This window comes from Varroa jacobsoni, unplaced genomic scaffold (genome assembly GCF_002532875.2).
Source record: "Varroa jacobsoni isolate VJ856 unplaced genomic scaffold, vjacob_1.0 scaffold_821, whole genome shotgun sequence".
NCBI classification, from domain to species: domain Eukaryota; kingdom Metazoa; phylum Arthropoda; class Arachnida; order Mesostigmata; family Varroidae; genus Varroa; species Varroa jacobsoni.
The window spans coordinates 622,298-633,713 of NW_019213723.1; the positions used below are offsets into that span (position 1 = coordinate 622,298).

At 38.9% G+C, this 11,416-nt stretch overlaps 1 protein-coding gene across 2 annotated transcripts; it reads left to right on the top strand.

Annotated features, from left to right (window-relative positions):
• The first annotated feature begins 4,301 nt into the window (after nucleotides 1–4,301).
• Galt (Galactose-1-phosphate uridylyltransferase) lies at nucleotides 4,302–9,753 on the top strand. 2 transcript variants are annotated; one of them, XR_002682652.2, is made up of 3 exons: nucleotides 4,302–4,796; nucleotides 5,808–5,915; nucleotides 7,688–7,820. XR_002682652.2 is itself a non-coding variant. In XM_022839713.2 (2 exons), exons 1-2 carry the CDS (start codon nucleotides 4,794–4,796, stop codon nucleotides 8,723–8,725), a joined length of 1,041 nt encoding a protein of 346 aa, XP_022695448.1. In that variant the 5' UTR covers nucleotides 4,413–4,793; the 3' UTR covers nucleotides 8,726–9,753. The 2 variants fall into 2 exon arrangements, 1 of the variants encoding a protein (XP_022695448.1); XM_022839713.2 differs by lacking the exon at nucleotides 5,808–5,915 and having other exon boundaries at nucleotides 4,413–4,796; nucleotides 7,688–9,753.
• The last annotated feature ends 1,663 nt before the right edge of the window (nucleotides 9,754–11,416 follow it).

Here is an 11,416-nt window from a genome sequence, read left to right on the forward strand (position 1 = left end):
TCGTTTTCGGCGGGTATGCCATAGTAGCAGATGCCTCTGATGTCCTTACGTCCGAATCTATTCGACACTGCCACGGAACTTCGTCCTTTTCCAGGGTGACACCATTCTCTCGCCTGGGGTCTCTTTGGCTGACGATAGAGATTAAATCATGCCTTGCCTATGGCGATCGTATGCTCCCGGTGAGTTTTTCTTGATTAGGGTTCCGCGAATTGCACGTGGAATATACCGCACACATTTCCTACTAACTGGAGCCAACTTATGGTCGAATTATAATTCTATAATCCATCACATGCGAAATGCCAACTCATTTTATACTTTAGACAAAAATCTGCTAAATTATAGCATTTAGGTCCCAACGTTTGCTCATTTCGTCGCTAGTCTTCAACTTTCAAAAGACCAAGAGCGTCAACGAGTTTCGCCGATCAAGAATAGAGGCTATAGCTAAACATCCCAAACATTTGCGAGACAATCAAGTTGTGAGCTTGGTATTAGCAAACCAAGTGTCGTAAATAGAAAAGTTATACTTGAAAAATGGATTCGAACGGAAAACTAATTCTGCGAATGTTCTTTGTAAGCAGGATACACAGTTTTTTGAAAAGATTGTCTGGAGCGATAAAGTTACACACAAATTAAACGGCACAATGGTGATTACATTCGCTGGCAACTATAAATCTACATGTTATGCGGAAACGCCATTTGCCAGGAGTTGTACTGTAGTACGCCATTGCAGGCAGAGGAGTGGACCATCCTTTTTAACAGTACAGTGACTAGTGGCTATTTCTTGAATTTCCTACAAAGATCTGTTTTGCCATGCGTTCGGGAGAACACTGACAAAGATGGCAAACTTTATTTCCAACGAGGCGGAGCAGAAGCGCAACACCATTGTTATGGTCAAGCATCACTTCTTCCAAGGAATCTTCCAAACATGTGGATCGGGTCCAATAAATACCCTGTGGGATCTTCAGACTTGCCGTCAGTCGACTTTTTAGTGTGACGAAAGTAAAATCTACGTACGCTAGAAGAACAATGACGAAGGACGATTTGAAAGCCGCAATTAAGCAAAAATAGGCCATGGCCTAAAATGAAGTGTTTGTTCAAATTTGTGAATCAATAGCCCGTTATCAACAGTGTACTGATCAACACAATGCTCATTTGGCCGTATGCGGCAATACGTAAAATTATACGTATTCTTACGCAATTTAAATATTAATTTTGTGTTAATAAATCAATCATTTAGTTCGTGTGTACATATCTGGGGCATCTTGTATATATATATATACATACAGGTTTCTACATGTAATTAGAACATTTGCTGATGTTTTGCTTCTAATACCTTATCTAAATTAACACACATATTTCTTTTGGGTATGCCAAAAATGTTATTCCTTGCGGTCAGGCTTATTCAATATAGCCACCATTCACCGCAATAACAGCTTTAATCTCGGATTTAAACCAGTCATTGGTAATTGTAGGAATATCTTTTTAGCTCGGAAACAGCTTATTAATGGCTACCATGCGTGAAGCAATATGACTAGGTGTGAACCCGCTAAAGTGTCACATCGAGTACAAAAAATTCGAGCGATACAAAATATCTGAATTACAACCAGCCCAAAAAAATGCAAGAGCTCAAAATAGTCAAAAGGTCGAAGAAATGTTAAACGAAACAAACAATTTTAAAAAGACTACACGTTGGAGCTTATCTGGAAAACCCAACTAGCAATTCATATGTTCCTCTTTATCTATGCCATGCACTGTATTTCTATTTAAAAAAATCCAAATATATCAAAAACGGCTCTTTGGGCAATTTTCATGATTTTTTAGCCCTTTAAACCTTAATTCTGTTGATGACCTTCCTGTGTCCCTCATGAAAGTCCTTGCCGGATTCTCGAAAGCCGCATGAAGGCGCAGAGCGCTGATTTCGGGTAAAAAAAATACGTTTCAGCTCTGGTGGGGCTCGTCCAGCACATTAAGACTGAATAATAGCTAATTTTCATAACGAGCTTGTTATTTTTTTGCAGAACGAGAGCAGCGGATGGGCGTACGCCGTTCACAGTGAATAATCCGCCAAAAAATCTCCTAATTTACGTGCCGTAGCGTATATATATGTATATATATACTTATATATATAGATAACTTTGTTTAATCCAGTACGAATATTCTAAGTTCGTAAACCCATATCAAGGTAGGTAAAAAAAGCTTTCTTTGATTTATTTTTTTTTTACCGCTCTTTCATTTTTTTTTATTAATTAATTTTTAACTTTTAATTTCTTTCAGTCAACAATAGATGTTCCTAGTGAGAAAATAATTAACGATACTGAGCAATGTATGCATGGTGCGAGCGGCCAGTTACAGAAAAAAAAAGCAATCACATTTTGATTAAGCTAATTCACATACGTACCATTTACTTCCCATGTTATGTATTCCATAAATAGAAATTTATTAAGTCATCAAAGAGAAATTCATTATTCTATTAAGTAAATAGAAATTCATTAACGCAAAAGCAAAACCGCAAAAGGCCTTTGTCTGATGCGCGCCTTTCATAATGGCAAACCCTTAGATTTATCTCTTTTTACAACGTTACGCACATCCTACGTTTCCAGTCAATACCTGATAAACGCTCGTTCGAAGTCCGTCTACTTGAGTCAATTCAGCCTGGCCTCATAAATGTAGAACGCCAGAAGTAGAGAAAGTGTCGTCTCCGATGCAGACTGAACAGTTCAGTAATTAAATGTAACATTCTGGGTAGGTCAACTGAAAACCTCCGAAAGGCTGATTTAAAGAAATCAGTTGTTCTAATGTTGGTGTACACTTCCACCGATAATAATGCTGACCATCTAGATGGTCTTACATACATTTGCTACACAAACTGAGTAATCTGCCGTATAAAAGGTTAGATTTTATTATAAAAGGATGATAGTAAGCTAGTAGACGCGCCCTGCGTTTCAGCGCAGAGTTACGCAACGATCATAAGTATGTTAGGTCGGTAATCGGGTTGTCGGTATACCTTGGTAGCGCCTTAAGGTCACTAGTTAATTCAAATTGAAAAATATACACCAACAATCTTTCATAGATTTTTCTCTTCCTTTTACATCATCGCTATCATTCAGCTTCGTCCGACGGCCATGTGCATTTTATGAAGCCATAATGTGTGGCGTACTTATTGTTAAAGCAATTCAAAAGATTATGGAAACATTTAGAAATGGGTATCTATCCGGACATGCTACGTTTTAACACTGATATCTTGAATTAATGTATTCGTATGTGCTCACCTACGCCGCTGGCTTACGAGAGATAGAGATTTTAAGTATGAATTTTTGTTATTATTATAAGTAATAATAATATTTAGTTGTTCTGCAGAGCAAAACTGTTTATAACCTTAGAAAAATTACGTTTTACAATATCGGCAGAAATTGAAGCGTTTTTTTTTGTTCGCAAAGGAACACTGCGTTACCCAATGTTTCAGCTTTTTTTTTCTTTCGAATTGTATAGAAAGTAAAGTTTATGCAAAGTGTCATCTACAATTGACGTTGAGTTGAAAAAAAGGCAGTCCCTTTTTTCTTGTTTGAAAAATTTGGCGGGCTAATATGGATTAGCCATGGCAGCTCAGATAGATGTACATTGACTATACCAACCCTCATTTCATATGGTTTGTACATAGTTACTTCCAAAATTATCCATTGTTCACTGAATAATACCTAATGGCTCGGATTGTGGCGACTAACTTAGTTCAAAAAAAAAAACAGCCAATACACGTATATGCCTAATATCAGTTGTTTTGACAAACAAAACCAAAAGTTAATGTAATATAATTACTGGATTTAATGTGATCAGTACACGCCTGTGTGGGTGATCGATAATGACAGTAAAACAGTGCAGGTTGTGCTCATCGATATAACTTATATTTGTTTGCATATGATGCCTGGGGCGCTCTCGTATAAGCAGTACTAGTAATTCGAAAATGTGGAGCTGTTTTCTAGGTTTTCAGTTTGATTTCAGCGGTTCTGTATAGCTTTAACCCTTTCACCCCTTTTAGGGAGAGAGAACTTTTGATAGGTTCGACAGGAAAGGGAATTTAACCAGACGACCGAAACATGACAACAAGAGTACATCGGCGATAACCGGTTTACTTGGTGAACTCGTTGAAACAATAAAATAACAAAGGGTTTTTAATTATGATAACAAGGTTAACCCTTGTACCTCCGTTTTTAGGCTATTATTTCTATCTATAAATCTCTCTAGATTCCCTAATTAGACTACTCATATGTACGTAATAGACGTCTTTGTGAATACCCCGACTACTTGAGCCGACTCTCCGAAGAGAAACGTGAAACACAACCTCGAAAAATAACTCTCCTATGGAGAGCATCCGCCTGCGAGGGCGGCCCTAAGTGGCCGATAACAGGCGCATTATAACCACACTCACCAAAGTGCGTATCCGTTTGACGGGTGGGCTCTCTCATTTACTCAGAATGAATACGTACCCTTCGATATTATTCAAGGTACAGGCTAGTGAAGTCTATGTCGCATTTGACTATTAGCGGTGCAGCGGCTAAACGTTCCTGTCTGCAGGCAATTATCATGTTTTCGCCATGTGTCGATCACATCCCTCGTTGAAAACTGCTATCAACTAGCGAACACTCAACTGTTCGGCAGACGACAATTAATCCGTAGGGAGGCTGTATGCTTCTGGGTCTTTGAGACCATTAGCGGATGCATGTAATCTGTCGTATTTAGCTCTGCAGTAGAAAGTTGCCGTTAGGGGCGTGTCAGACGAATACTTGAGTGTGACATAAATGGTGAGTATTCATTGTAAACGTCGTAACAAAACGAATGATGGGTTAGGTAGTCGAACTGTTGAGTTCCGGACAAAATGGCGCCAATGGTAAAACTGATGAGACAACGCCATCTAGGAGCTAATGTAGGTAAATACTGAACGTGGGTTGAAGTTAGTGAGGTGTCTTTTAATTGTTTGTTAATTTGCAAAGAAGCAACTTAATCTACATAGGAACTGTTGATGGCTGTGTCGCACGCCTTTACTTAACTTTTGTTTAGATAAGTGGGACATATCGATTTGAGCTTTACGTTGCTTGACGAGTTGAACTGAACGTTGATAGAACCAGCTTTTGTATAGTAGAACCTTTTGCCTACGAAACCTGCTGCCCCCTATAAGAGCGGACCGTTATCGAATACAGGAACGAAACAATTATTGACTTTTTTTTTTTTTTTTCTATGAGTACTATATAACTTTCTTTTGTGTTCTCGATTATTTGTCTAATGGTGAGCTAATATTGTCATCCTTATTTTGCCCTAACGTCTATAGTTTTCTATTCTCGTTCACTTTATTCGTGGAGCCACTCGTTTCAAGTACTATCCCAGAGATTAAACTACCAGTTATATAGCCGCATAGAGGCTGAACGGCAACAAACTCTGTCAGACTATCAAACGACATCAGGATATATTTATTTATGGTCAATTATACATGTTAATGACAAATTGACGCTCATCTAGATTTATTATAATCTTATTCGAATGTTTACATCAAATTGCCTGATCAGCTGTGAACGAGCGAATTCACTCAGAAACATTACAATGTCTATAATGTCCTGCAAAAGAGTGTCATAAATGACGTGGATAGCTTAAAAGCATTGAAATAACTTACAGGTACATACGAATTGACGCTAACTTGAACGGATACACTTGTAAAATGAAGTTATACAAAACATTCTTTATAATGGGTATTAATATTATTATTATTATTATTTTACTATTTAATTGAGTTTACTGCTCAATTGTAACCTAATTTTCAGTACGTTACACAGGCCGTCCGCAATCCGAGTCAGGCCCGTAGTCCGTCCTGCTGATCGTCAGATTTTTAAAGTACCGTATTGGTGTGCAAAGTTATGTACACTGAATAGGTAAGGATTAAAATGCGTACTGCTTCCAAAACTTCGCTAGCGAACATCAACTCTTGATATTCTTAATAACATAAGTCGAAGTTACAGTATGACCTCTACTATTTATTTTACCCTAGCCTGACTTTCACGTTATGGTGGGCAATACTTAGGATCTAATTAACATCAGTATTAGCAGCCTGAACCTATTCTAGCTTAGATAGCTACCTGTACATATTTATCGTATGCACGTAAATAGTTTACGTTTGCATGTTGCAAACTTTGCATGTCAGCTACAAAAACATCACTGATGCGGATAACGTTCCGTTTGCAGTAAAACAAACAAAGCTGCGGGGCGAAAAATATTCAGCTGGCTTTAGTTTGCATATTGCTTTGTGCACGTACTAATCAGGCACTCTCTGAAAAGAAATTCGTCGAAGCTCCCTTGTGTCAAGGGGAACGATTGCCTTTGATCTACTCGAAGCTAACGGCCCCACGTTCCCAAGTGATTTCTCGTTGAGCTGCATAATAAAAGCACCTGTAGGAATGGATCTAATTCCACACCGCTAGAAGTTGCGGGCAAGGCTCCTGTATTGGCTACGATCAGGCATTTTTAAGGCCGGCTACTATTAATGAATGATTAGACAAAGATGCAACGGGTGAACTAGCCCTAGGCCAGAGAGTACGTAAAAATTGTTGTCTCCGTTTTGAAAGGTCGTTGAACTAGCTATCAAAAGACGAGCAGAACGGAACGCGAGCGTAGCCATGTTGTCGGTAGTAATCGCAAACTAAATATGAAATAATATTCACATTCTAGGCTCATTTAGGCCGCACAAAACGCACAACAGTTAGTGTCACTATGTGATATTCACGTAGATAGTCCTACGAGCTAGCCTTGTTGCTAAAAGAAAAGAAATATTAAAACATCTTACCTCTTAGTGAAAATTCCAAAGGTTTGTTTTATATATATATATATATATATATATATATACAAATATATAGTTATCGGTTTGAAGACTTCCGAGCTACTTTGAAATGTGGACAAAATAATTGTGACAAACGTATTGAAATTCAGATTTAAGGGTCACCAGGGGGCAAGACCGGAACATGCTGTTTCATGCGTGAGGAGAAGTATTGGATAAAATAAGCACGGATCACTTTTAACTAGGCACTTAAAATAAAGAATATTTGATTTTCATAGTAAGGCCCTAAGAAGTCTATTGGTATCCTCGAAATGTTTTTTTTTTTGAAGAGTACTTGATCCTTCAGCCACATCTTTGCGATAGAGATTGCAACTCATAGCGACGGTGATGCGATTACTTCTCCGCGTGTCAGTTCGAGCTATTAAAGATAAAGTCATGTTAGATTGATAAATAATTTGATTACATTCTCACTTAATTAGTTAGGGTTCAAAGGTTGATTTAAGAATCATTTGCCCCGCTGTTGGGTTGAATAACAGCTATATATGGCTGATGCAGTGAAGTAAACTGCTCGATAGATTTTAGAAACTAAGGAACCTTTCAGACTCAATTCTACAATATACTATTACATTGTATCACATATACGTAGATATACTGTTATTTTTTAACGTATGGTATTCGCTTGTTTGTAATTTGTGAGAAAATTTACTTCAATGAATTAGGACGTGTTTTGATGTTTAAAAACATGATTTATGTAAGACTGATGCTTCCATTTTGCGCCACTTACATCTAGAGCACCTATATTTCCGCCTTACATGATATATACAATATATGTTGGTAATAATTTCATACATTAGAATGCCGTTTTACTTACAGGCGTTCGACTCAACGAAGCACCCACATTCGCGATACAACCCACTCCGCGATGAATGGATTCTTGTGTCACCCCAACGCACACAGCGGCCGTGGCTGGGAGAAGAAGTCAAAAAACAGGAATTTGACGTACCCAAATACAATCCGCTGTCGCCAGGGGCGGTGAGGCCAAATGGGCAAAAGAATCCCGAGTACACATCAACCTGGTGTTTCGCAAATGATTTTCCGGCTCTTCTCGAAGACGGACCAGAACCTCCTCAGCAAGCCAGGGTAGATGAGGACGACTTTTTCCAAACACGAACCGGACGAGGACGCTGCGAGGTCGTCTGCTTTCACCCCGACCCGAATCTCACCCTTGCTACAATGGAACATCGCGATATTGAGGCTGTAATTGCCATATGGATTGAGCGATATATTGAACTTTCGACACGGTTTACGTGGGTACAGCTATTTGAGAATCGTGGCGCCATTATGGGCTGTTCAAATCCGCATCCTCATGGACAGATCTGGTGCTCGATGTATTTACCGAACGAAATCCGGATCAAGGAGCGTACACAGAAAAGGTACTTTAAAAAGTATGGGCGACCAATGCTGCTCGACTATGCGCACAAGGAGCTGGCTAGAAAAGAGCGAATTGTCTGCGAAACAACGTATTTTGTGGTCCTTGTACCGTTTTGGGCGGTCTGGCCGTATGAGACAATGCTCCTGCCTAAACGGCATATTCAAGAAATTACCGAACTCACTGTGGAAGAGAGGAAAGATTTAGCGGTTTGTATGAAACGGTTGTTGGTCAAATACGACAATTTGTTTGAATGTGATTTCCCCTACTCTATGGGGTGGCATGGACGGAAAGGTGAACATTGGCAATTGCATGCTATTTACTTACCGCCGCTGTTGAGATCGGCATCGATCAAAAAACATTTTGTAGGATATGAACTCCTTGCTCAACCACAGCGTGATATCAGTGCGGAGACAGCTGCGAAGACCTTGAGAATGCTTAATGGCGAAACACACTATAAGCAGAGGGCTACTAAGTCTTAAGCTGTTTTGTTAGACTACCCAGCCAATATTTGCTTTTTGACAAGCGAGGTCACGCTTGTATCTTGTGCGACGAAGGAAGATTGATGCGTACCGAGGCTGAAGCATAGAAAACATGATGAAGTGTCTATGGACGCGTAATATGACAATATTGCGATGCATCATTCGCACAGGCGCTCTATCGGATCGCGGAGATAGAGTAGATACGAAGGCACTGAAAACAAAGACGTGAAGCAATGCTTTCGAAATATATGATCTAGCCAATCATCCGAATTCATTCTAGGAGAATGATGATAATAAGAGGAAGGTGCTTTGTGAAATTTCCTAATATAGATATAATAAGATATAAGCTCTCGCTTCATAACGGGTTGCAATTAGCTAACACGCACTACACTATATGAAGTTTAGTTTCAATTTCAATACGCAGAAATAGATCAGCCGTGTATTACCATCCTTACCAACATTGTCTTGGCATTATCATTGTCAATATAGATCATACGAATCTCTTTGGTAAAATACTTTCAACAAGCCACTATGCCGTTTTAACGAATGCGCCGGTATTTGTTTATGTGCACTGAACGCTATCTAATGATGCTACCAAATAATCATTTTACGTGTTTGTTTTATCCTAAAAGTACAAAGAAGCTAAAATCAATAGAGCCTGCATTTGTCTATAATTGTTTCAATATAGTTTGAACAAGCAGCGTTTTTCCCACGCCATTCATCTTCTGTATGACTTGTTTGACGCTGTTAGAAGCGTTCGTCAACTAATATTTGATACAATTATCACGTATAAGTAAAACACACCCAGTGAAATATCATGTTAAAATACACACGAATCCTACATGCATTTGGCAAAAACGACCGTCTTCATTAACGCGTAAGCAATCGCATCGCCTCCCATCAGATGTATCTTCTAGAAATTCACGAAATACCCAAAGATATATATTATCCAGTGTTGTTTCTTTTATATACCCATATAAAAGAATCTAAATGGCAAAAAATAAATATTAAATATAGAGAAAGAAAAAGTAACCTTTTTAAGTAGCTATTAAACTTCACAGTTTCTATTTTGTATCGTTTTGTGCCGCACTTAAAACGCGAACGTGCCCGGTTCGATTTTGTGCTGCTCTGGCTTTATCGCCTGTGCCCATGGAGCGATATTTTCTGTGGGAATTCATCGAGGTTCAGCCAGTACGACCTATAGAAAGCGTACATTTTTGAAGCTTCAATTTCTATGCGGTGCGTTCATTCGTTGGACCTTATAGTCCCTTGTATTAGCAAGCAGATGAGCGGCATTGATTGGTTATTTATGCTTCGGAACGTTTAGGTAACATAGTTATAGTACGCGAACACTGCCCGACCGGGGGAGTTTGGTACAATTTTTAATACCCAGATGCCTCACTAGGTTCTGTTAATTCGTGGCAAACTTTTCAACGGAAAATAGCGAAAAAAGAAAATACTCTGCTTTCATACAAACAAATTACAATTTATTCGTTTTTAAATTACATTCATTTTTAATTGATAATCAACTTACATAATCCAGCATCGCTTTGGTGTATTCGTTTGCTAATGATGGTTCCTGTTGGGTGCTTCGTTCGGTTCTTCCTGGACGTCTTAGATTTCTACTCAACGATCTTAAGCGCACGCCCTTAATTTGTTAGCGGTTATTTTCTGTTTTATTTAATTGTGAATATTTCCGCGAACCAGTTACTGCTCTCATTGTGCCCCTTCCTTTTTTTCTAACTAGATTAACTCAATAGCGGCAAAGATGTATCCTTCAGTTGCTAGAACACTTACTAGTATTTAATTGTTTGTCATTTTCTTGTGTTCGATATTTAGTTGTTGTTTCCAGTTTGTTTTTGCTTTTTATCGAGTCATCGCTGCCATCTTGAACGTGCCAGTGTAGCGAACATTCGCTATAGGCTTGTCCAGGACGTCGGACCATCCAGGGCACTGGAAAGATGAGTGAAAAGACGACGCACAGATCCTGCCCTCGGCGTGCTGTTTCTCATACACACACACACACACACACACACACTTTCGAAAGGAAAGAGGGACGATACAGAGGGATGTATATATTACAAACAAGATGCTACAAACAGTGGACAACGAATAATCTCTACTGGCAAGGAGTAAATAAAGCAAAAAGTAGGGTCTCGCCTGTGTGAATAGCACTTGACGCGCTCTATCTCGGCGTACTACATAAGCTAGCCTATTTGAATCAAAGAAAACTGGGAGAAATGCTACGGTATGAACATAAACAAAGTACAATGAGTGACGTCATTATTTGTCTGCTCGTACATAAAATGTTCAATACAGTGTATACGTGTGGCGACCTCTATATGGCAACGATCAAAATATAGTATGTACAACATAGTTCTGAAGAACATTTAGTCCGTCGATACTAACAAAATTAGACATTTTCGCTTTATCTCGTTCTATATAATAGTAAAGGTATAATTAAAGTCGACTAATATCATACTACCGTATTTGTTTGTGACTAAGCCGTACATCGACAGATCAGGGTCTGTCTCCCTGCCATCAGTCTCTAAAAGGCATCTAACCCTTTCCAAACGACAGACTCTCTCATGGTAATACTAACTAATCGCGTTCGTACTTATCGTCCGACGCTTCGATTTCATCGCCTTATTGTGCGACCCGTTTTAGCAGCAATACTTCACTCGAACCTCT